At 41.1% G+C, this 27,100-nt stretch overlaps 1 protein-coding gene across 3 annotated transcripts in view; it reads left to right on the top strand.

Annotated features, from left to right (window-relative positions):
- Positions 1-27,100, top strand: part of dpyda (dihydropyrimidine dehydrogenase a) — a 216,110-nt gene that overhangs the window by 125,219 nt on the left and 63,791 nt on the right. For all 3 annotated transcript variants that reach the window (XM_029698324.1, XM_029698334.1, XM_029698344.1), the window contains exons 14-16: positions 9,049-9,213; positions 12,728-12,796; positions 23,609-23,692. In XM_029698324.1, coding sequence (XP_029554184.1) covers positions 9,049-9,213; positions 12,728-12,796; positions 23,609-23,692 — 318 coding nt within the window. The remainder of the gene's footprint in view (positions 1-9,048; positions 9,214-12,727; positions 12,797-23,608; positions 23,693-27,100) is intronic.

The following is a 27,100-nucleotide window of genomic DNA, read 5'->3' as shown; positions in this document are numbered from 1 at the left end:
TCATCGCCACTCAACTCCATTGTATCGTGGAGTTGAGAATACTGAGCGACACTTTTACAACGTATTTCATTTTGGTTTTATCTCAGTTTATCTCACTTTATTTGGATAGTTTGGATATTCCATCTGTAGATTATCTACAGGCGTCTTATTATCAACAAACTATCTGTTTATAAACAACCACTTGCTAAGGTTACAGTTAGGGTTAGGTTCAGAATAACACTGGATATGTCTGAGAATGGCACTGGAATATTTAGCGACCGTTTTACGGGCTCCTGACCAATTCTGCAATTTATTAGCTGATCTTAACTACATAATGTTTCCGCCATCATTTCCTATGACTGAAAAGAGCTCCTGGACATCAGAACAGCGATCACTAACCTCGATTTGGATGAAGATTTATACTTCAATCAGTTGGCGGCACAGGACATACTGCTCAGCCCGGACAAGGCCCTAATCCCAGACACTCGGAAGAGAAAGAGACGACGATACAGAGGCTGACGTGCAGGCACCATGATGAAACTACAGTACAGCGGCGAGTAAATAAACCACCTCTACCCTCTGCTCTATTGGCAAATGTAGAATCACTGGAGAACAAACTGGAAGAGCTCCTTTCAAGACTATCCTATCAATGGGACCTGAAGAACTGTAATCCTATGTTTCTCAGATACTTGGCCATGTAGAACATGGATAATATTGTAGCTGGTTTTGCTATGCTTCGGTAGGAGAGAACGGCAGCATTGGGTAAGCTTTAAGGGGTGGTGGTCTGTGTCACTTTGTTAACAACAGCTGGTGCATAATCTTTAATATTAAGGAAGTCTCGAGGTTCTGCTCACCTGAGTTAGAATACCTCATGATAAGCTTTAGACCATACTATTTACCAAGAGTGTTTTAATCCATCTTTTTCATAGCCTTCCCTGTAGCTCAGTTGGTAGAGCATGGTGTTTGCAACACCAGGGTTGTGGGTTCGATTCCCACGGGGGGCCAGCACAGAAAAGAAATGTATGAAATTGTTTGAAATGTATGCATTCACTACTGTAAGTCGCTCTGGATAAGAGCGTCTGCTAAATGATTAAAATGTAAAAATGTAAAATGTCATAGCTGTCTATTTACCACCACTCATCAAGCTGTATAGGGCCATAAGCAAGCAAGAAAATACTCATCCAGAGGTGGCGCTTCTAGTGGCCTGTGATTTTAATGCAGGAAAACTGTAATACGTTTTACCTCATTTCTACCAGCATGTCACCTGTGCAACTAGAGGCGAAAAAACTTTAGATTACCTTTACTCCACACACAGGGACGCATACAAAACTCTCCCTCGCCCTCCATTTGGCAAATCTGACCATAACTATATCCTCCTGATTCCTGCTTACTAGCAAAAACTCAAAAAGGAAGTGCCAGTGACACGCTCAATATGGAAGTGGTCTGATGATGCGGATACTAAGCTACATGACTGCAAAGCTACAGACTGCAATATGTTCCAGGACTCATCCGATGGCATTAAGGAGTTTACCATATCAGTCACCACAGTGACCATACGTACATATCCCAACCAGAAGCTATGGATTACAGACAACATCCGCATTGAGCTACGCCCTCTGACAAACCATCAAACAGGCAAAGTATCAATACAGGACTAAGATTGAATCATGCTACACTGGCTCTGACACTCATCGAACGTGGCAGGGCTTGCAAGCTAATTCGGATTACAAAGGTAAATCCATCTGCGAGCTCCCAGTGACGCGAGCCTACCAAGCGAGCTAAATACCTTCTATGCTCTCTTTGATGCAAGCAACACTGAACCATGTGTGAAAGCACTAGCTGTTCAAGACGACTGTGGGATCACACTCTCTGTAGCCGATGTGAGTAAGACCTTTAAACAGGTTAATATTCACAAGGCCGCAGGGCCAGACAGTTAACTCAGAGCATGCGCTGGCCAGCTGGCAAGTGTCTTCACTGACATTTTCAAACTCTCCCTGACCCAGTCTGTAATACCTACATGTTTCAAGCAGACCACCATTGTCCCTGTGCCCAAGAATGCCAAGGTAAGCTGTCTAATTGACTATCACCTGTAGCCATCATCTGTAGCCATGAAATGCTTTGAATGGCTGGTCATGGCTCACATCAACACCATCATCCCAGACATCCTGGACCCACTCCAATTTGCATAACGCCCCAACAGATCCACAGATGATGCAATCTCTATTGCACTCCACTCTGCCTTTTCCCACTTGTACAAAAGGAACACCTATATGAGAATGTTTTTCATTGACTACAGTTCAGCGTTCAATGCCATATTGCCATCCAAGCGCATCACTAAGCTAAGGACCCTGGGACTGAACACCTCCCTCTGCAACTGGATCCTGGACTTCCTGACGGAATGCCCTCAGATGTTGATGGTAACCAACAACAATGCTGACCCTCAACATGGGGGCCCCTCATGGGTGCATACTTAGTCCCCTCCTGTATTCCCTGTTCTCCCACGACTGCGTGGCTGTCTCATCGTCATCGGTGATCAGGCCTGCCACCATCGTGTTGTCGGCAAACAATATGATGGTGTTGGACTCATGCCAACACCATCATATTGTTTGCCGACAACACGATGGTGGTAGGCCTGATCACCGATGACGATGAGACAGCCTATAAGGAGAAGGTCAGAGACCTGACAGTGTGGTGTCAGGACAACAACCTCTCCCGAAACGTCAGCAAGACAAAGGAGCTGATCGTGGACTACAGGAAACGAAGGGCCGACCACGCCCCTAGTCATATTGACAGGGCTGTAGTGGAGTGGGTCGAGAGCTTCAAGTTCCTCGGTGTCCACATCACTAAGGATATATCATGGTCCAAACACACCCACAGCATGATGCTGCCACCGCCATACTTCACCATAGGAATGGTGCCAGGTTTCCTCCAGACCTTCATGCTTGGCATTCAGGCCAAAGAGTTCAATCTTCCATCAGACCAGAGGATCTTGTTTCGCATGGTCTAAGAGTCCATGAGGTCCCTTTTGGCAAACTCCATGCGGGCTGTCATGTGCCTTTTACTGAGGAGTGGCATCCGTTTAGCCACTCTACCATAAAGGCCTGATTGGTGGAGTGCTGCAGACATGGTTGTCCTTCTGGAAGGTTCTCCCATCTCCACAGAGGAACTCTGGAGCTCTATCAAAGTGACCATCAGGTTCTTGGTCTCCCTGACCAAGGCCTTTGTCCGCCAATTGCTCAGTTTAGCCGGGTGGCCAGCTCCAGGAAGAGTCTTGGTGGTTCCAAACGTGTGTTCTTGGGGACCTTCAATGCTGCAGACATTTTTTGGTACCCTTCCCCAGATCTGTGCCTTGACACAATCTTGTCTCGGAGCTCTACGGACAATTCCTTTGACCTCATAGCTTGGTTTTTGCTCTGACATGCACTGTCAACTGTGGGACCTTATATAGACAGGTGTGTGCCTTTGCAAATCATGTTCAATCAATTGAATTTACCACAGGTGGACTCCAAACAAGTTGTAGAAACATCTCAAGGATGATCAATGGAAACAGAATGCACCTGAGCTCAATTAACAGTCTCATAGCAAAGGGTCTAAGTACTTAAGTAAATACATATTTTTTGTATTAATGTTTTTATAAATGTGCAAAAAAATTATAAACCTGTTTTCGCTTTGTCATTATGGGGTATTGTTTGTAGATTGATGAGAAAAAAATATTTAATCAATTTTAGAATAAGGCTGTAACGTAACAACATGTGGAAAAGGGGATGGGGACTGAATACTTTCCGAATTCACTGTATCTACCTCAGTTACCTCACACGGCTTCACATCGACTTGGGACTGGTACCTCATGTACATAGTCAAGTTATTATTACTCATTGTGTATATGTTATATCTTTTATTATTACGTGTTTTACTTTTCTATTATTTCTCTATTGTCTTTCTCTCTGCATTGTTGGGAAGTAAGCATTTCACTGTTAGTCCACAGCTGTTGTTTACGAAACATGTGACATACATTTTGATTTGGTAAGGGTTAAGGTTAGGGTTAGACTAGGGATAGGGTTGGTAGATATTGAAATGTTTCTGATATTCTGTAAAGCATCTACAGATGGACTATCCAAATAAAGTGTTACCCAGTTTTTTCTATCCAATACCAATGACATAATTTAACGTCTACATGTTATTTTTAGCACTAATATTGCACAGAGAGGTTTTACTTAAAATTCCAACATCAAATACTTACAGTACCAGTCAAAAGTTTGGACACACCTACTCATTCCAGGGTTTTTCTTTATTTTCACAATTTTCTACATTGTAGAAAAATTGTGAAGACATCAAAACTATGAAATAACACATGGAATCATGTAGTAACAAAAAAAGTGTTTAACAAATCAAAATATATATTATATAAGATTCTTCAAAGTAGCCACCCTTTGCCTTGATGACAGCTTTGCTTCTTCTAGTGCAGTCGCAAAAACCATCAAGGCTATGAGTTACCAGCCTCAGAAATTGCAGCCCAAATAAATGCTTCACAGAATTCAAATAATAAACACATCTCAACATAAACTGTTCAGAGGAGACTGCATGAATCAGGCTTTCATGGTCGAATTGCTGCAACAACAAAAAAATACTAAAGGACACCAAAAAGATGAAGAGACTTGCTTGGGCCAAGAAAAATGAGCAAATTACATTTGACCGGTTGAAACATGTCCTTTGGTCTGATAAGTCCAAATTTGAGATTATTGGTCCAACCACAATCTGTTTGGGAGATGCAGGGTAGGTGAACGGGTAATCTCCATATGTGTGGTTCCCACCTTGAAGTGTGGAGGAGGAGGTGTGATGGTGTGGGGGTGTTCTGCTGATGACACTGTCTGTGATTTATTTAGAATTCAAGGCACACTTAACCAGCATGGCTATCACAGCATTCTGCAGCGATACGCCATCCCATCTGGTTTGCGCTTAGTGGGACTTTTGTTTTTCAACAGGACAATGACCCAAAACACATCTCCAGGCTGTGTAAGGGCTATTTGACCAAGAAGGAGAGTGATGCAATGCTGCATCAGATGACCTGGCCTCCACAATCACCCGACCTCAACCCAATGAGATGGTTTGGGATGAGTTGGACCACAGAGTGAAGGAAAAGCAGGCAACAAGTGCATTATGTGGGAACTCCTTCAAGACTGCTGGAAAAGCATTCCAGGTGGAGCTGGTTGAGAGAATGCCAAGAGTGTTCAAAGCTGTCATCAAGGCGAAGGGTAGCTACTTTGAAGATTCTCAAATATAACATATATTTTGATTTGTGTAACAATTGTTTGGTTACTGCATGATTCTGTATGTGTTATTTCATAGTTTTGATGTCTTCACTATTATTCTAGGGTTGAAAAACCCTTGAATGAGTAGGTGTGTCCAAACTTTTGACTGGTACTGTAAAAACTAGCTGTTCTTTTTGAGTACATTGTATTAGTTCTTGCTGTTCTATATCACGCTTAAGAAGTTCCCATGCATTTTACCCTCAGTCCGATGTCGATCTTTACTGGCAGACATGCCACTCTGCCTCTGAATGGTAAAATATTTGACTTGGTATTAGCTCTAGTCTGTGGTCTAATGTGGAGGATTATCTCCTTTAAGTCTGTATGTACTGCTCTTGACCTCAGAGAGAGAGAGAGAGAGAGACTTACTTCCTTCATTCCCCAGGGCATCAAAACATATGTTGTAAAATAGACAATAATTTAATATCACAGGAAAAAAGAAAGAGGACATTAAGAAAAAGAAGAATGTATTCACTTAACAATTATGGCCATTACCCCCAACCTCTCTTAGCAGTAATGACAGTCCCAATGTGGTTAAAATTATTTCTGTCTCTCTCAAATATTCAACACATACAAATACATGGCTAAAAATGTAATATGATACAATGAAAAAACTGTAAATGTGTCGTGATGCAGGTGTTTAGATGTTGTACACATTAAATGTTGTCTCTCTCTTTCTCTCTATCGTTCTTTCTCTCTTCTCTTTTTTTCTGTCGCTCTCCCTCTCTCTCTCTTGAATTCCAACTGTGGAAAGGATTTACCATGATAAGGCCATTGAAGCAATGACCGTATAGCTGCTTGTGTTAATAATCACAGAATATAGCTAAAAATCACAAGAGGGGCTTTGTTGGTGTGTATGTGTGTGTGTGTCTGTATGTATGTCTCTGTGTGCGTGCGTGTGCGTGTGTGCGTGTGTGTCACAGACGGTGCAGTCCACTGCATTTGATTAGTATTTCTCGCATGTGTTCCTTTCTCAAAAGGCTGCTTGCTGTACTGGGGGGATTAGAGACCTGTGTAGACGTGATAAAGCCAAGTCGGCCCCTAAACATAAACAGACCTGTTAACCAATCAAATGAGAGAAAGGGAAGTCAGCTCGCCTCGCTACCGTTGTCCATTTCGACACGATCCTTCTTGTCAGGGGACAGCAAGGTAGCCCTGTTTCCCAACCAGGCAAGGAGTCCTTGAAATGAAAGAAGTAGTCACAGACTGCTCAGCAGACATTGTAATCCATGCACTCAATAACAAGTAAAGGCCTTCCGGTCACACCTGGACCGGACTTACTATTTTCTACATGGTCTAGTTAGCTGGACAATTCTGTTGAAATGAAATGTATTTTGTTATGTAACACGGAGAGAGTGAGAGAGAAAGGTGGAAGAGGAGAGAGAGAGAGTTGGAGGAGAGAAAGAAAGGTGGAGGAGGAGAAGTAGGGGAATAGCCTTATCTCTTGCCACTGTATGTGGCACCTGTGTCTCGGTGGCATGCTGTTGCTCTCCCTTTGGGCAATTTTCATGGTTTCCAGTAGTTTAATATTAAAACTCATGTTCCGCCCTGTCTTGATAATAAATAAGCCCAGCAGCGTAATGTTCCCTGGTCACAGTCTTCATTAAATAGCAACTTGGAGATCCGCCCCAAGCCCTGGGGATGGCTGCCTCAATTCTCCACACTCGTCCGCCCCCCCCCCCTTTTTTTTTCTTATTTCTTTGTCACCTGAGGGTACCACCACACTTCTATGATAAAATGGGGAGAGGAAAAACACTATTTATTTTCAATGTTTCTGTACAAATTAGGAGCAACTTCTTCAAGCTTCTATAAGACAAATATTATATTAATCCTGGATAGACATAGACAAATCTGTGATTACCTATATCCTTAAGTAGATTTGACTCTACAAACAACTGTCCAAGCTAACGCTTGAGGGGAATGTAGAATATGTGAAATCCTATAGAACCAGCTATAGTGTGATTCGTTATAGTGTGGAACACTTGAACCGACAGCACCGTTTGGCAGATAAAGTGTTAAAAAGGGAACTCAGATTGTGGCCATGCTGCGTCTTATTACAGACATGCAAATTAGTACTAATTACAGCTAATTAATGTTTTTTGTCTATGTAGTTCAAAAAATGTCCAAATGTTATGAAATGAAGTTACCATGCTATTATCTTAATTGTTTGCATTAAGGTTGTTCCCTAAATATATATGTAAATTAATTCAGCTTCGTTAATGGTTACTTTCTAATAGGCATTAGTTAATTAGGAAAATAATATGTGTAATATTAAATATAATGTAAATTCAACTTTAGATATGGTAAAAAAAAATGGAATCATCTCTATTTAGATTTAATCAAGCTATTAATTACAATTTTACCCAGTTTATTCTGCACAGTAATAAACATAATAAGTTATGTCCTCAAAAGGCCAAATATGAGGTCAATATACAGTGCAAGTTGCAACACAATGCAAACCAAACAAGCTAGCTACTGTACAGGATCTGCACTGTACCTTTTCCCCAAATACTGTACACTGAAGGCCAATTGTTTGTTGTTCTACACATAGTGACCTTCTATTTGTAGTACTTGTATGTGTTTTGAGATGTGCCAAAGCCATCAGCAGGTTGGTCAAAGCATTAGCTTGGTGTAAGCTTCCAGCTGCCTCCCCTGGCCTGGACTGGCCCAGGCTTAGATGTGATGTGTACTGTACTCTGATTACACTTCCAGGGGAGGACTTCACAAAAATGCTGTTCCTTTTCTCTTCCCTTGTTCCCCTTCACAGGAATGTAATTACTGCTGGACATTATGGCCGTTTGGCAGATTTTTTTTTCCATGAACCATTGCCAGGTTTGATGTGTGTGTGTGTGTGTGTGTGTGTGTGTGTGTGTGTGTGTGTGTGCGTGTGCGTGCGTGTGCGTGTGTGCGTGTGTGCGTGCGTGTGAGAGAGAGAGAGAGGCTTCTGAAGGGGTGAGGGATCTCAAAGTGCTCATTCAGCAAAAAAAGACAACCTTATGCTACATAAAACACAGAGAGAGACAGAGCTGCCTACTGAGATATATTATTAAATCATTTCAAGCTGATGAATTAATTCCTTTATTTTGTAATGTATAAGCTTTTCTTTCAGTGTTGAATGCACTTCATCATCTGGGCTGTATTTCTAAAGAGTTGCTCTGGTCAGTATCTGATTAAATATGAAGTTAGTTCAGACTACAAAGCCCCCTGGGATGAAAAAAAACAACAAAAAAACATTATTGAGCTTGTGTCATGTATTTTTATAAAATATTACTGTAATTGTCTTTTTTTATGGTGTTTTACAGAAAACAAATATGAATTTAGAACGTATGACTGGTTACAGGACTTCCAACTCCTTGGAAGAGATCCATTGAACAACTGAAGTAAAAGCTAGGACTGCTCGGATATTTACTCCTACCGCTGTAGATTTATGAAACTGTACGTGTAGGTAATTACATATATTTAACAGAGCCACATTGAAATGGCCTGCAGAAATAGAAAAGGTCTCATCTGAAGAGTACACGTGTAAGTGTGCTACTGAATAAAATGAGTTTACTATAACATTACAACCACTTTAACATCATTGTCTTGCTTTCTTGTTCCCTAGGTTTTAGTCACTTGGAGGTGCACTAAAAAGGGTTTACTTTATAACATTGTTGTGTTGCTTTCTTGTTCCCTAGGTTTTGTTCACTTTTGAAGTGCATTTAATGGTTTTACTCCATATAACCACTATAACATTGTTTTGTTGCTCTCTTGTTCCGTATAGGACTTGGTGACCAACGTGTCTCCCCGTATCGTGCGTGGGACGACCTCAGGCCCCATGTTCGGTCCGGGACAGAGCTCCTTCCTCAATATCGAGCTGATCAGTGAGAAGACTGCTGCCTACTGGTGCCAGAGTGTTACCGAGCTCAAAGCTGACTTCCCCAACAAGGTAAGTTACTGCCCTATGGGCCTTGATCAAAAGAAGTAGACTATAGGGACTAGGATGCCATTTGGGACACACTCCCACAGTATATCTGTCTAATGAGCTTGTATTGAAACAGCAGAAGGGAGTGCCATTCGTTCAAGGGGCTGAAATGTATTGCTTTGTTTATGCTGGATACTGCAATGACAATGACAACATGCTTTTACCCTGCAAACAAAAATTGGTCATTAGGAAGTCCCCGGAACGTCACAAAATGGTTGGCTTAAGTCATGAGGACGTTGTGTCATGGTCCTTTGAACATTTTTAGGATGTTCTTGGGATGTTGTGTCATTGTAACCTGGAGGTTCTGTTTAGTTCCCGGTTTGTTCTGGGGACGTCCCCATTTCGGAACTTTGTTTCATGGTCCTCCATGGGATCATGACACCACATCCCGAAAACATCCTGAAAACATCCTTGGGGACATCCCCAGAACAAACCCGGGAACTAGACAAAACCTCCAGGGAACCATGACACAACGTCCTGACCACTTTAGGCAACCATTTTGTGATGTTTCCGGGGACGTTCATATGACTCATTTTTGTTTCCTCGGGACCATCACGCAATGTCCTGAAGACCAGTAAAATGACAGCCCTGAAAACGTCCTGAAAAGATCCTGACATGGTCCTCAGTGATGTGCTGGTAACATACTGTGATTTACACAAATGTGCCCCAGGGAATGTTCCCTTGGGACCATCATGTGACGTCCTCTTGACCATAATGAAACTTCCCCTTGTGGTCATTGAATGTCCCATATATAACTTCCTATCAGGACCAAATAGGAACATTTTCATAAAATACCTTATAATAACATTATACTGTGACCAAACCGGGACCTGTACTGAACATCCTCTTATGGTCCCGAGGTTAACGTCATGTGTTAATGTTCCAATTAACAGAACATCAGAGGGATAACTTCTCGCCAAAACCCTTAAAAGGGACCTAATGGGAACGTTGCCTAATGTCCTGAGTACGTTCCGTGTTTGCTGGGTAATTTGTTAATTTCTAAGAGTTTATTGTTCTCCAACTTTTGGAAACTCCAGATGTACAGTATCAAAGGATTCATTGATGTTCCCCTGACCATTGTTAATGAAAGTCTGAGAGGAATAATGTCACTGATGCCCTGCATTCGCTTCAACAGCTATTGTTAGGTGGATGAAAAAAGATAGTGTGAAATGCCTCTTGTGGTTTTTAGATCAGTCATAGTGTGTTTCTCCTCCCTAGCCCTTTCACAGATCCAGAATGAAGCAGGACAAAGCACTGAGCTCCGTGTTTCCCTGTAAATTAGCGCTTCTGGGATATGTTTCATTGGAACACAAAGGAGCACGTGGGGTGCTATGCCTGTGTGTGTGCGTGACCAGACTGAGCTCTCTCTCAAACTGTACCATGACCTGTAAAGCACACAGACAGAGTACGTTTTTTTTTTACCTGACAAACAGTGCACCAAAGGAAATACTGGCCTATTTGCCCTTCCAATTACCCCAATAGCACATAGCTTTTTAGGTCAGAGCAGTCTGGACAAATAGCCCCGATTGAGGTGCCGTCCACCAAGTGCCAAATGTGTTCTCATTATCCCTAGTGGTGCTAATGGAGTGGAGTTAAGGAGAGGGGGAGGGAGCGAAAATTGTCGCACATTTTCCCGTGGGCTATCGGCTGATTCGGCTCTAGGTGACAGTTTCCAGGTGATGTCCGGTATCTCCATGGATACCATGGTGTTGTTAGCGGTAATGGGGAAGAAGAAGTCATTTCTGTAGTGTATAGCTCAGGGCTCCGTGGCTCTGTGGTTGAGCTGATAATAACAAGATGATCCTCTCACACACACAAAGATGCGCATGGACACGTGCATGCACGCACATATTCAAGCACACACATTCACACACACACACACACACCACCAGTGCCATAGCCGTTGAGATACCAAACAACATCAAGGACAACTATTCAGTATAATGGTACATTTTGTGTGCTTCATCTGTAGTTACAGTTTCTCTAGCCACACGAGGGGAAACTAGCTAAGCAGAGACGTCGTACCCTCTCATAACATCACCTATGAAAGTCTAATATTCCTGTATACAGAAAGCTCCAATATGACTAATATGTCTAGCAGGGCCTGCATATTGGCCATGGTAAATGTCATGGAGTCAAGGGGAGCTTTCACTTTATTTGCACAGTTAAATCTAGGTCTATTTAAACCTTCATTAAACCACAGCAGGGCTGGAGTTGCGTCTTGGTGTGTGTCTGTCAGGTATGGTGGATTGAGGAACCTTCATGCTGTACCTGGCTAGAAGGAGATTTATATCTACTGGATATTTGTCGCTGGAGGGGGCTCAGCCTTTCTGTTTAATGTCCTCCCCTGGATCCTAACTCTGTTTTTAGAAGGCCTGCTGTTGGAACGAGTAACATTAACTGTCTTTTACAACTTTAATACATAGTACAATAATATAGTTTAACAGTTAATATCATGGCAAGAAGAGAGGAAGCTGTACAAGGCGGTCACAGGACTTGATTAATAGCTACTTAGCATCAGCGTTTACTTTTAATTCCTTATAATGTTGATACAGAAGGAAAGTTGTAGTGTGATCTAATTCAACAGAGATGTGACCTTTTTTCTGTGATTTTCTCTGTATAGACATACAATAAACTGACCATGAACACACACACACACACACACACTCACACAGTTTCCAGGCAGTTATAACACAAAGCAGGCACATCAGAAATAATGTTCCTCGATATCTCCAGAAGACGTCCTCTGCCTCCCAGCCAATGGGGGTAGTAGCTCTTACCTCTTTGTGGATTGGACCCATCGGGTATCCTCAGCATCATGCCTATACATCATGGTCCTTTTTATTTCTGTGATTACTTAAAACCGGGAGGCAATATTAAGAAGCAGGGGCCTATATAACCTGTTTTATAGAGGGCTTATTGTATGTCTGGAGGAGAGAGACCTAGTCTAATCCACTCAGAGCCTCCTGCAAATACATGTGTAGGATCTTAATTTGATCTCCCTGTTGCAAGAGAACTTTCCTGAAATGCAGGACATTTTAAACTTGTAGCGTATCTAAGGTTTAAAAAGGCTTCTGAAGTTTGTAATTTCCACTTTTAAATTTCAGACTTGATTTTCCCTAGCAAAAATGTATCATAATAATCCATATCTCCTTTTCCTGCAGGATAATTTTCCTGCTGTAGCAAACTGACTCAAATTAAGATCCTACATCTGTACCTCTCTCTGGTGTTTTTATTGTTTTAATAACGCTGGCAAGCACACTGGATTTGTCCTGATCTTATAAAATTATAAATATTGATTTTGTGACTGAGGGAGGACAATGCCGGTGCTTCTTAAAGATAGGATAATGGCTGCTCCTCTCAGATCTGTTTTCTAATGTGTTGAAATGAAACTTTTAGTTTGAGCCGCAATGGATTTATCACTCAGTTTTATATTCTTCTTCTCTTCTTTTCTCTTTGTTCTTCTCTCTTTTTCTAGGTCATTATCTCCAGTATAATGTGCAGCTATAACAAAGCTGACTGGACAGAGCTTGCCAAGATGGCAGAGGTAGGTCTTAGCAATATTGATTTCTTTCTTCAAATGTAAAATCCTAAATGCTGGCCAGGAATGGTTATAACATTATTTCCGGTACTGACATGTTTATAATTGTCACGACTAGCATAGCTTCTTTCTCTGTGTCCCTCACTTGGGTTATATTTGTGGAATTTGATTTAGATCTTCAGACCAGGCAGAAAGCCACATCCACTGCAAGTGTTTAAACACCCCAAATATTGAATGAGAGGGATGTAATCCTGGATTTGGAGTGGGTGCAACATTTAGTTAAATGTTTATCTGCCCTAAACCTGTGGTAGGCTGCCAAGTGGCTGTAAGCAAGGAGACAGATGACACTGTGGGAGTGAAACAATGAGGGAGGGAGCGAGGGAGGGAGGGAGGGAGGGAGGGAGGGAAAGGAGGGAGGGAAAGGAGGGAGAGGATGTGGATATGGAAGCTTTTACAGGCCAGACATCTTCAGGCTCACCCATATGTGAGGTTGGAGTGCTCCAACTCTCCCCCTTCCCCTCTACCCTCCCTCTTCCCCCATTCCCCTCCCAAAGGTTCTTAAACACGTCCCTGATCGCATCAAACACTGACACTGACAAGGACAAGGTGTTTCAAACATGTGCTACATGGCTGTGGGGTTTCTTTTTTTAACCAACAGAGAACTGATGTAGCAGTGTTCCCTTTTGTGTTTCAGGGCGTTGTCACACATAGTTCTGAGCTATAGTTCCAATCACAGTTTGATTATTTGTTTGTTACAGTGTATTTTTTTGCCAAATGTTAAACGAACTGAAATGCCTAAAGAAATTGATGTGCTCATGCAACCATTAGTTTCATACATCTATGATCATCATGGAGCATCACATGCGGGAGGAAAACAGTGAAACAGCCGCTCTAACTGAAACGTGCATTGAATATTAATTAGCCTACATGTATATCCCTGGTCTCCGCTAATGTGCATAGGATGCGCTCAGAAATGAGCTGCTACTCACAAAATGTTTCAGAGATATCAAGTTATGATAATGCGTGCATTTTATCAAATTCTCACATTCAAACAACCAAAAATTCTGCTCGCCTCTGGTTCCTTTCCTGTGTTTGGTCCGGACTGTGTTCACACCTGCAGCGAACCGTACCACGGTATGAATGATAACGGACTGAGACCACCCTTTTTCAGCGAACCACAGTGCATTGTTTGGTGCGTGCCTGAGTGTACATAGAGTGTTCACACCAGTCTAAATGAACCAAACTAAGGGGGCAAACACACCAGAGTTTGGAGAAACCGCTCCAAAACAATTTGGTGTGAAAGACCCCTGAGATAAACTGAGGCACTGTAGGCATACCGTGGTTACGTCAGGTTTAGCAACTGCTCAACTAATCAGAGTTGACTCGCATATCTCAACCGCTTAATTGTGCTAAAGGAAAATGTCAAAATGCAAACAGGTTTAACAGCTCAATGTGTTAATGCCGCTATTGATTTCATTGATGCGCCACTCTCTCTCCTACCTCATTTAAAACAACCTGTCAGGCTTCCCCCTCCATCCCCACCTCCCCAACCATCATCATCACCATCAGATCTCCTAGAATATATTTGATTTAAAGTATGTGGTATGCAATTTTATTTTCCTTCCCTTCTCCCTCCCTTAATAAACCCTCCCTCCCTCCTCGTCTCACTTTAAGAATATTATTATCATAGTTATTCACTTAGCATGCCTCCTTATCCATGAAGAATTTATACAGTCATAAAATAGGATTGAGGATAACCCAGTGAAACCAGCTATGCAGGATAAGTACCTTGGCTAGGACTATGTCTGTGATATTGCACTTAGTATTTGAACCCTCCTCCACCCATTGTACCAAGGCCAGATCCCTATACACGTCTCCGCAGAAGAACCCAGAGAGGTCCGAAGGGTTTAAAGATGCCCTCTAGCCATGACTTTACATGGGGAATATTTCATTTTATTTTCCTTCTGTGAAAACCCCTTGTTGCAACACCAGCACAGATGGGAGCAGTAGGGGGATATAGTCTAAATCGGGAGGTTGGAAAGAGAAGGGGTTCGGTTTGGTGAATGGTCCAGGTTCGGCAGCAATACACCTCAGGAGGAAGAACCGTTAGAACCGCTCTTTTATTCTTCTTCATCACATCTATTGTGCGTCTATTTAACTACCTGTAGCAGTGGAAATATGAAATAAAAGCTGTGTTGCTATGGCAACTCCGTTTTCAAGGAAAGTCAACCATTCATTTCCACTTTGAAATCTGTAAGAGAACACTTAACACTGTTCCTTGCCTAAGGGTACTACTTAAAAGTCGTTTTTTTTTCTTCCTCGCCCTCCTCCTTACTGAAGTGTCAATCTGAAGTGAAACATTTCCCTACTTTCAACTGTCACTCCAGTTCAGTCAACTTTCCTCTTTTTCCCCCCTTTCATTTCTCGGATAGAAATTCCCAGCTTTGGAGAGGAAAGGTTGCATCATAGCCATGTGCTAGAGGCTACAATTCCTAATGTAAAATTCTTACTGTGAGACATTCCTATTTTATTCAATACAAAACAGATAAGAGAAGAAAAAAATGGAAACATTGGATGGTGGTGGTCTATGAACGCCTTAACATTAGAACTGCCAAAGCCGACGCCCACTGCCGTTGGATTTTGTAATTAAAATAGATCTGCCATTTTGAAGGCGACGTCCTGCTCCATTCCTGACTTTTCCTAAATATTTGTATTTTACATTGCTCAGTTGTCAGAATTTTTAAATCCCAAAAGGAAAATTATTTAGGGGCTGCTTATCAATTATTATTATTATATATACACTACTGGTCAAAAGTAGTTTTAGAAGGGTTTTTCTTTATTTTTACTATTTTCTACATTGTAGAATAATAGTGAAGACATCAAAACTATAACATTTCACATATTGAATCATGTAGTAACCAAAAAAGTATTTTATATTTGAGATTCTTCAAATAGCCACTCTTTGCCTTGATGACAGCTTTGCACACTCTTGGCATTCTTTCAACCTGCTTCACCTGGAATGAAGCTTCAGTCTTTCCAACAGTCTTGAAGGAGTTCTCACACATGCTGAGCACTTGTTGGCTGCTTTTCCTTCACTTATCCCAAACCATCTCAATTTGGTTGAGGTCGGGGGATTGTGGCCAGGTCATCTGATGCAGCACTCCATCACTCTCCTTTTTATTTATTTTTTATTTTTAAGGGGGTGGATCAGCTTTAATATTGAGGATAGATTGTTGCTTCCATCAATGTAATTGTCTGCATCATTTCCAATCCCCCATATATTTTTGGGGCAAATATCTATATATATATATATATATATATATATATATATACATACATACATACATACATACATACATACATACATACATACATACATACATACATACATACATACATACATACATACATACAGTTGAAGTCGGACGTTTACATACACTTAGGCTGGAGTCATGAAAACTTGTTTTTCAACCACTCCACAAATTTCTTGTTAACAAACTATAGTGTTGGCAAGTCGATTAGGACATCTACTTTGTGCATGACACAAGTAATTGTTTACAGACAGATTATTTCACTTATAATTCCCTGTATCCCAATTCCAGTGGGTCAGAAGTTTACAAACACTTTAGTTGACTGTGCCTGTAAACAGCTTTAGAAGCTTCTGTTAGGCTAATTTACATCATTTGAGTCAATTGGAGGTATACCTGTGGATGTATTTCAAGGCCTTCCTTCAAACTCAGTGCCTCGTTGCTTGACATCATGGGAAAATCAAAAGAAATCAGCCAAGACCTCAGAAAAAAAGTCTGGTTAATCCTTGGGAGCAATTTCCAAATGCCTGGAGGTACTGCGTTCATCTGTACAAACAATAGTACGCAAGTATAAACACCATGGGACCACACAGCCGTCATACCGCTCAGGAAGGAGATGCGTTCTGTCTCCTAGAGATGAACGTACTTTGGTGCGAAAAGTGCAAATCAATCCCAGAACAACAGCAAAGGACCTTGTGAATATGCTGGTGGAAACCGGTACAAAAGTATCTATATCCACAGTAAAACGAGTCCTATATCGACATAACCTGAATGACCGCTCAGCAAGGAAGAAGCCACTGCTCTAAAACCGCCATAAAAAAGCCAGACTATGATTTGCGACTGCACATGGGGACAAAGTTTGTACTTTTTGGAGAAATGTTCTCTGGTCTAATGAAACAAAAATAGAACTGTTTGGCCATAATGACCATCATTATGTTTGGAGTAAAAGGGGGGAGGCTTGCAAGCCGAAGAACACCATCCCAACCGTGAAGCATAGGGGTGGCAGCATCATGTTGTGGGGGTGCTTTGCTGCAGGAGGGACTGATGCACTTCACAAAATAGATGGCATCATGAGGGAGGAAAATTATGTGGATATACATCTCAAGACATCAGTCAGGAAGTTAAAGCTTGGTCGCAAATGGTTCTTCCAAATGGACTATGACCCCAAGCATACTTCCAAAGTTGTGGCAAAAAGGCTTAAGGACAACAAAGTCAAGGTATTGGAGTGGCCATCACAAAGCCCTGACCTCAACCCTATAGAAAATGTGTGGGCAGAACTGAAAAAGCATGTGCGAGCAAGGAGGCCTACAAACCTGACTCAGTTACACCAGCTCTGTCAGGAGGAATGGGCCAAAATTCACCCAACTTATTGTGGGAAGCTTGTGGAAGGCTACCCGAACCGTTTGACCCAAGTTAAACAATTTAAATGCAATGCTACCAAATACTAATTGAGTGTATGTAAACTTCTGACCCACTGGGAATGTGATGAAAGAAATAAAAGCTGAAATAAATCATTCTCTCTACTATTATTCTGGCATTTCACATTCTTAAAATAAGGTGGTGATCCTAACTGACCTAAAACAGGGAATTTTTACTAGGTTTAAATGTCAGAAATTATGAAAAACTGAGTTTAAATGTATTTGGCTAAGGTGTATGTAAACTTCCGGCTTCAACTGTGTGTATATATATATATATATATATATACATATACATAAATGTTCATACATATACACACTTTTTTTTAATATACCTTTACTATTCCCGGCAAACCCTACCACCCCCTCCCAAATTGGAGTAAACTAATAAACAATAACACTTATGCTTCTACCTTCAGTTTATACATATTTTACACATTTTACAGACACAATCTATTTTACAATAGTAATATATTTTTGGTTTTTAGTCCTGGCCTTCCTCTGTTTCTGATGCCCATCTAGTTTGATTTCCACTTGTAACTGTGCTAGTTCACAAAAGCTCCAGACCTATACACATTTTCCAGACACCGTGTGTTTTACATTTGGTATCTTGTTGTTATTAGTCCCACGCTTGAGCTCCATTCAACCCCTCCCATCTATCTCTTAACACCATCCATTTTGGATTTCTATTTGCCATATATTTTTTAACTGTCCTGTGATGCTTCACAAAAGTACTGAACCTTTCTATTCTCATAGTTTCTACAGATTGTAAATTAAAGATGAAAATGTTTGCTAAAATATTTATTATGTTATTGATCGATTGACTATGACTTCAAATCACCCAGTATTGCTATCTTCAGCGTTAGTTCTAGGTAAATGTTGCGATTCTTCAGCCATTCCTGGACCTGTGACCAAAAACGAGCTTCATATGGACAGTACCAAAATAAATGATCTAATGACTCTGCCTCCTCACAGTAAACTCTGCAGAGCTGGGAAGATTGTATCCCCCATATTTATAGCATTATTTTGGTTGCAAGATTTTTGTATTATAATTTAAATTGAAAAATGCGAAGATTTGAATCCTGTGTCATGGAATCGGTACGTCGAAAAGCTCTTCCCAACTATTTTGCAATTTATATGGCACAGCTGTCAATTTTCTGATCCTTAAATGAAACTGGTATATATTTAAATTCATCACAATTTTCTTTAACCATTTTTGGCCTTTAATGCAGGGCCGACAGACAAGGTCCTTACTTTTACCCCTTCCACTTGCCTCTTCCATTTTTGTGGTAATGCTTTAATTAGTTGGTTGTAATTTTTGGGTAGAGCAGACTGTTACCTGCATGTGTGACATAACTCCACCAGTCCTATTTATGAAGATTATATATATAAAACAATAATAATAATAATAATAATAATATCAAGTAGTATATTTGAGTTTAACCACAATATTTGTTGTATTATTTGTTCTGTCTTTTCTGGTGGATTAAACTGAAATTGCAACCAACTTTCTAAGGCTTGTTAAAAAAAAATACGATATTTTGGAGATTATTTCATTTTCATATACCCGACAGTGAGCAGTTGTAATCTGAATAAAGGGAAAAAGGCCATTCTTGAACATGGGGTGAGAGATTCTTACTAGTTTACTAGAGAACCATTTCGGATTTAAGTATAATTTTTGTGTGACTGATGCCTTTAGTGAGAGGTCTAATGCTTTAATATTTAATTATTTCTGCCCTCCAAATTCATATTCATTATATAAATAGGACCTTTTAATTTTGTCTGGCTTGCCATTCCAAATAAAATTGAATATTTTTTGTTCATATAATTTAAAAAGCAGGTCACTAGGTGTAAGCAAAACCATAAGCAAATAGATAAACTTTGATATTACTAAAGGAGTTAATCAGGGTGATTTTTCCACAAATAGACAGGTATTTTCCTTTCCATGGTAGCAAGATCTTATCTATTTTTGCTAACTTTCTATTAGAATTTATTGGAGTGAGATCATTTCTTTCTTTCTGGATATGTATACTGAATGAATCATCAGCACACAATGACACCTTTGTTTTTAAGCCATGGATTTCTAATCCTTTAATATTATTATTGGATCTAATTTTGACAGCTAACTTTTCGATGGCAATTCATAGATATGCCGATAGTGGACAATCTTGTCTTACTCCTCTTGACAGTTTAAAACTTTCTGAGATGTAGCCATTATTTACTATTTTACACCTAGGGTTACTATACATAACTTTAACCCATTTTATAAGAGATTCTCCAAAATTGAAATATTCCAGGTATTAACTCCAGTCATACTTTATCAAAAGCCTTTTCAAAGTCAGCTATGAAAACCAGGCCTGGTTTCCCCGATATTTCATAGTATTCTATTGTTTCCAGCACTACAGTTTTATATTATCTCCAATGTATCGTCCATGTAAAAAACCTGTCTGATTAGGATTAATAATATCAGACAAAACCTTTTTAATTCTATGTGCCAAGCATTTAGCTAGAATTTTTGCATCACAACACTGAAGTGGAAGAGCCATCCAATTTTTTAAATGAACTGGATCTTTATGAATACCACTTGGATCCTGTTTCAGTAATAATGATATCAGACCTTCTTGTTGCGTGTCTGATAATCTATCATTTATATAGGAGTGGTTAAAACATGCTAATAATGGTCCTCTGAGTATATCAAAACAAGTTTGGTATACCTCCACTGGTATGCAATACAGCCCTGGAGTTTTCCTGGACTTAAAGGCTTTAATTGAATCAAGAAGTTCCTCCTCTAATTTGGCCTTCACATGGGTCTTTCTGTACAGATGTTAATTTTACATTATTAATAGGGAAAAAATCCATAACATTAGCTTTGGTTAGTGGAGATGGAGGAGACTGAAACGAAAACATATTCTTAAAGTACTTTACTTCCATGAGTGACTTCATCATTTGTAACAAGTTTCAATAAAAAATATTTGGTAGCATTTCTATGTTGAAAATTGAAAAAGAATTTGGGGCATTTTTCCCCATATTCCATCCAGTTCGCTTTATTTTTCTAATATAATCACTCTCCTTCTTGGTCAAATAGCCCTTATACAGCCTGGAGGTGTGTTGGGTAATGACCCTGTTGAAAAACAAATGATAGTCCCACTAAGCCCAAAACAGATGGGATGGCGTATCGCTGCAGAATGTTGTGGTAGCCATGCTGGTTAAGTGTGCCTTGAATTCTAAATAAATCACAGACAGTGTCACCAGCAAGGCACCCGCACACCATAACACCTCCTCAGTGCTTCATGGTGCGAAATACACATGCGTACATCATTCGTTCACCCACACCGCGTCTCACGAAGACACGGCGGTTAGAACCAAAAATCTCTAATGTCCATTGCTCGTGTTTCTTGGCCCAAGCAATTCTCTTCTTTTTATTGGTGTTCTTTAGTAGTGTTTTCTTTGCAGCAATTCGACCATGAAGGCCTGATTCACACAGTCTCCTCTGACCGGTAGTGTATGTATTTTCTACAACTATTACTTCATTAAGCAATGCATTTTTTTTGTCTGCTTGTCCCTTTGTGGTGACAGAAAGACAGACAGACAGACAGACAGACAGACAGACAGACAGACAGACAGACAGACAGACAGACAGACAGACAGACAGACAGACAGACTGTATCTGTCCTTAAGGCACTTTTATGGCTCATATCTTGTTCCTAATACCCGTGGAGATCACACCAACATTGATGCTCTAGAGTCTGTGACGGTGTTAGGTTATGTTTCCCTTATCAAGTTGTGGGTTGATAATCCATGTCAAAGGCAGTGTCAAAGGCAGCGCATTTACAATTTATACAGCAGGAGTAGAGCCTAATTCATAATTGGGTTAAAGTGTATCTATACTTCAGTCTGTGCTTCAGTCTCTCTCTCTTTGTGTGCGTGTGTGTGCGTGTGTGCGTGTGTGCGTGTGTGTGTGTGTGTGTGTGTGTGTGTGTGTGTGTGTGTGTGTGTGTGTGTGTGTGTGTGATTTGACGGGTTTAAGATGCTTACAGCTTTGACAGTGTCGTCCCTTTTCTCCATGTTTCTTTCTGTTGTGTGTGTTGTTTGTATGCACCCCTAAAATGCAGGTCCTAATATGGTACTGCACTGTCCCTCATAATGGTTCTAAAGGATCAGTGATGTGTCAGAGTAGGCAGGGTCGACGAATGTTCATTCTTTTTTGTTATTTCATGTTTTACCTCAATGATTCTGGTGTTTTTTATGCTAAAAAATATCAACATTTGCTAAAACTGCATCCAAATCTCAGGAAAGGCTCCTGGGTATTCATGCCTTCCTTCCTGTCCATTCAAATCGTTGACTCACGTTCCTGACTCCAGTCACTGTTAATGGACAGGGTCAGCATATGCCTCGCTGCTTTGCCTAGCTTTGTTCGTTGCATTGAGCTGATTTCATATTTTGCACATGCGCATTGCCTAAACATGTTGTGTGGATAAGCCTGGGGTAAGCTCTGCACATTTGGGCGTGTCTACATAATTTGGTGCTCGCATCCCTCGAACTGAACAAAGCTAACTAGGTCCATTTTAGATTTCCATGGAAAACTTGGTATAATTCAGAGGGAGACCAACACCTACACTTCCTGATATTCATGAGGGGAAGGTTACAGAAAACTATCCGATCGAATGCATCACACTCGGCCTGACAGACACAGCAACCTGGAGCAGACAGCCGATCAGAGAGGAGAGGAATGTCTCTCTCTCATTCTTTCTCTGTCCCTCTCTGTCTCTCTCTCTCTCAATTTAATTTAAATTCAATTCAAATTGATTTATTGGCATGGGAAACATATGTTTACATTGTCAAAGCAAGTGAAATAGATAATTAACAAAACTGTCTCTGTCTAGCTGTTTCTCTGTCTCTCTCTCTCTCTCTTTCTGTCTCTCTCTGAGCTGGGGGGATGGGATGAAGACATGTCTAACAAACAGTCTCTGCTCTCTGTTCTCTGTTGTGTACATGATACACTCCCCTCATCCTTGGCTCTCTAAACTGAGCCCACAATATCAAACACCTCCCCCAACCATCTTCCTTCACATATCATCGCAAAGTTTATTATGATCTGAAATGAGAGAGAGCGAGACAAAAAGACTATAGAACAAAATAAATCCTCCGGCCACCCCCTCCCTTTTCTCCATGAAGGGCTTAAGGAAGAAGGGTGAAATTAAACATGATTGATAATTGGCTTTGGGGATCCCGATGCATTATGACCATGTTGTGACTGCGTTTGGGCCTCAATTGACCATGAAATGTGCACTTTGTAAGGCTAAAATGTTTATTATTCTTTTCTCTCTCTAATGGTTGTCAGTCTGAGGCCAAATCATAAATCCGCAGCTGGAGACTCTCTGGCAGGTTTGTGGAGCTGTTTGTAATTGTTTAAATCCCTCTTGTGATGTGTTTTAAAGCCCCCACGGAAACGTAATTGCCTGTCAGATGCCTTTCCGGCTCAGCCGTTGCTTCTCTCGCCGCTCTTCTCTCGATGCGTTTGCTCGACGCCCCAGTCTCTCTCTCTCTCTCTCTCTCTCTCTCTCTCTCTCTCTCTCTCTCTCTCTCTCTCTCCACCAGTCCATGTTACAGTGTCATCTGATGCCGATCCATGCGGAAGAGTTATAATTTGTCTCATCTATTTTAGGGCCCTTTTTTCCAGTCTCCATTGTTTTGCATTGAATTGCATTTCAGTAAATGTACAGTGTGTGTGCATCTTCAGTACATCTGCAAATCCGCATCCACTTCATGCTGTGGTGTTGGTGCGTGATAAATGGAATATCAATCCGACATGGTGTAACACTGAAATGCACGCAAGTGAATAAATTGTTAAAAGATCCATCCCTTAACCGAATTCGTGGGAGAACATTTTGGGGTATGAAATCTGCCCAGGTTTTTGACATGAACAAGAAATCAAATGCACGTGAATAATATTGTAGCTCTTGGTTTTTCCAAAAAAAGGAAAGGTGATGGCATCTTCCATTTAAAAAAATGTGTTCACGGTGATCATTTGTATAAAAATTGTAAAAAACTATTGTGATAATGATCTGGTTCTGCGTGTGTTATTCCTTCAACAGGCCTCAGGAGCTGATGCCTTGGAGTTGAATCTGTCTTGCCCACATGGTATGGGGGAGAGGGGCATGGGACTGGCCTGTGGACAGGTAAGCCCTCAGCTCAACTACTGTGTGCCTCTGTGAACAAACACCTTTTTGACTGACTGACTGACTGACTGAAGACTCAACTCTACTACTGGCGTTACCATAGTGCACGCCTCACTGACTTCTCAACTGCTGTAAGCCTCAGTGCAGACTTCACAGACTCAAAGACCGCACTTGACTACAACTTGAAGTATCGACTACACACCTATTTTTGTGAACATCTGGTTAGATACAGCTCTTATAAAATTGAATGATCACACTGTCAGATACACCAGACAGTCTGCTTTCTAATGGACTCTGCTCTGTCACAGAGAAACACTATTCTACCACTACAGCTGAGCGGAGTCAACAACTCCTCTCTGTTGCTCTGCTACTGACTACTACTGTACAATGCCATGGTGGTGACTGATAAATAGCATTCATCATATCAGTACTTCATTACATCAGCAGTGTGGAGGTAGTTCAACATGGCTGATTTTAGAAGATTTTCTTATCGAGTAGCTGTAACTCGGACTGTCTGAATATCTCAGTGTGAGAGTGATTATATTCAGGGTGTGTAGAATCAGACTCGAAGGTGGAGCTATCCACTTGGGTGCTTTTCACAGTGTAGTAGGAGTGAAAGGGGGTGCGTGATCTGGTACGAGGAGGGACGCAGGCAATGAAAACCACTGAAGGAGTGGGTTGGAGCGTTTATTCTGGTTTAATGGAGGCTGACTCCACTCCAATGGAGCGTTGATTTCTCATCAGCGCCCTCCTAAAATACACATCTTTCTATAATTTCACATTTAGTTCAAACATTTAATGATTGTAATAATCCATACGGGGCAATCCTTCTCTATCTGACTTGGCTTCTCTCAAATGAGATGCTGCATTGTCTGAGTTTGATGTAGCGTTTGGTTAAACGGTTTGAGTATGTGACTGTAGTCAACACTTCTATTTGTTCGCTTGATGCATGTCATCAGTATGGAATATGAGATGGGATGGGCAGATCAGTCACCAGGGAATATAATGTACGTTTAAATTAGCCTTTGGCTGTTTGACACGTTACTGCTCTTTTATTTGTATCTTTTATTATTTTTCTTCTGCTCTTAACACCAACCGTACACCATGTTGTCCTCCGGTAGACGACCACACACATTACCTCACACTGTCTAAACTCACCGTTTAATGTCAGAGACGATATGTGAGAACCTTCTTTTGCTAGCAGCATATCTAAATGTTTACACATTAGCCTGTCTCTCTGTGAGGGTCAGTTGTGCTTTTGACTTGAACACGTGTGACACGGCCTGTCATCTAACTGCTCGTAGCCCGGCGGTGCGGTGGTCAAGTCAGTAACAGGACTCTCTAGTCTACCTACCTGACTCTCTAACACCACCATGTCTTAATGTTAAAACAAGGTCATTAAAACGCAGAGTAGTGCTGCTCTGGAAGAGGACGAAAGGGGCCTTTTAAAAGCCTGGCTATCACAGAGTATGACACCTCTCCGCTCAGGGGGTTAATACTAACCCTCATCAGTTTACAGCATGGCAGGCAGGCTGTTCTGACTTTTAACGGGGGGAAGAATATGTCAAAGAGTTTGAGTATACAATACTATCTGAAGACTGATATTCCGTACGCTGATGGTATTGGGATATTGCAGCTTTACAGCTGTAGTATGTTGTAGAGTAGCTTGTTTATCAATCCTGCCTAGAGTTGATCTCAAGATGCTCTGAGCCTCCGCTTAGCTCTCATTTTGGATGGGAGCAATACAATGTATCCTTAGGCACAGGATACCATGCCCTCTCAGTGTATGTGGATGTACAGTACAGTACGCATGTATATTGAGTGGGAGAGGAAGGTTTAGCTTGTAGCTCAACATCACTAATGATGAAACAAGTCTGCTATAAACAACACAGTGACTAAAGCACTGTGTGATATACAGTACAGTAAGTGATGAGTGCTTTTACTGTATGTGCCTGAAACAGCACACAGCAGGTTCCTATGCCACAACCTAACGGCCTTAGTTATCTGGATACGGATAAATGCAAAGAAAGGAAAGCTGTGATTTTCAATCTTACCATCTTGACTTGAGTCCCACCCCAGGCCCGCGGTGGAGAGGGGAATGAATGAAACGAACGTACGAACGAACGAGTTCCCGTCTATAACCGGGGAAGGAGACAAAGCTATTTTCTCTCACAGTAGCCGTAAATTTCCAGAGTTATATCCCTTCTGCCGTTAGCTTTCCTGCTGTAAGACAAAAAGCTAATCAAAGCCATGTGCCCGCAGGCAGGTAACCTCGGAGTGAACTAAAGAGAGAGAGGCAATATCATTCCATCACACCCCGCCGCGTGCGTGGCGGCCGTGCCACCTCTCAACGCAACAGCGGGAAAAACATTTGTTCTGACGCTATGGAAATGGTAGGGAAATCTCATTTGAATGTCTTATTAATATGCAATTTCAATCAGTCATTCACAACGGCTCACTCGAATTGTATAACTAACGGTAGCTACTGTACTATTATATTTTTGAAGATGAGTAGTTTAACATTTTGTTGTAAAAAAAAAAAAAAAAAAAAAAATTCAGAAAGGAAACACCACGGGTACGTTTAACCCTGTATTAGAAAATATTACAACGCATAGTCTTGGCATTAGGGCTCTGCTCCTTCAGGGTAGTTCCAGAGCTAAGCATCATTTAAAGATGCTAAAATAACTACAGGAGGTGAGCACGATATGCTATATAGAATGTTGAGCATTTCAGACTGAAGAACCCATAAACGCCATCAAACAGACCGCCTCTAGCAAGCGTAACGTCAACCCAGCGCTGTTGCCTTAAGTTAACTCAAACTTCTGCTACTGAGAGAGGAGAGATACTCTTGATATGCACGGTGGTCGCTTCTCCGTAGGCCATGAAGAGTAGGCGGAAAGATGGATCCCTGAGCAGACTACCCACCAAAGGGTCCTGACAGCCGAGATTAATTGAATCCCTGCTATTGGACCATAATAAAGAAAGGCTTCCTTTCCAAACGGAAATTTGGAATAGAAAAGACATATATGGTTATATAACAGAAGCCATCGTATGGAGGGAAGACCAGACAATGACTGCTGCAGTGGCCATGACATAACATTAAATTGCATAACACGAACAAACCCCCAGAACTGAAAACTAAAATGCTAGCTACATATAACCACCTGTGCTATCCAAATAGCCTAATGTCACTACTGATACATGCACAGCGTGCACAGTGAAAGTGACATGATAATCTAAAACCTAGGCCTACAATATAGAGTATCTGAGCTGAAGCTTACGCCTAATAGTATACGCCGGTAAGTCATGAGAGAAGAATAGATGACGACCTGGTAACGAGAAGAAATAGACCCCATAGATTACTAGAATAAGCCTGCATATTATTGTGTCTGAAATAAGCTCTCTGAC

Source organism: Salmo trutta, chromosome 2, assembly GCF_901001165.1.
Source record: "Salmo trutta chromosome 2, fSalTru1.1, whole genome shotgun sequence".
Lineage (NCBI taxonomy): Eukaryota > Metazoa > Chordata > Actinopteri > Salmoniformes > Salmonidae > Salmo > Salmo trutta.
Note: the sequence above shows the minus strand (reverse complement) of the source record. Positions and strands in the feature narration are given on the sequence as shown.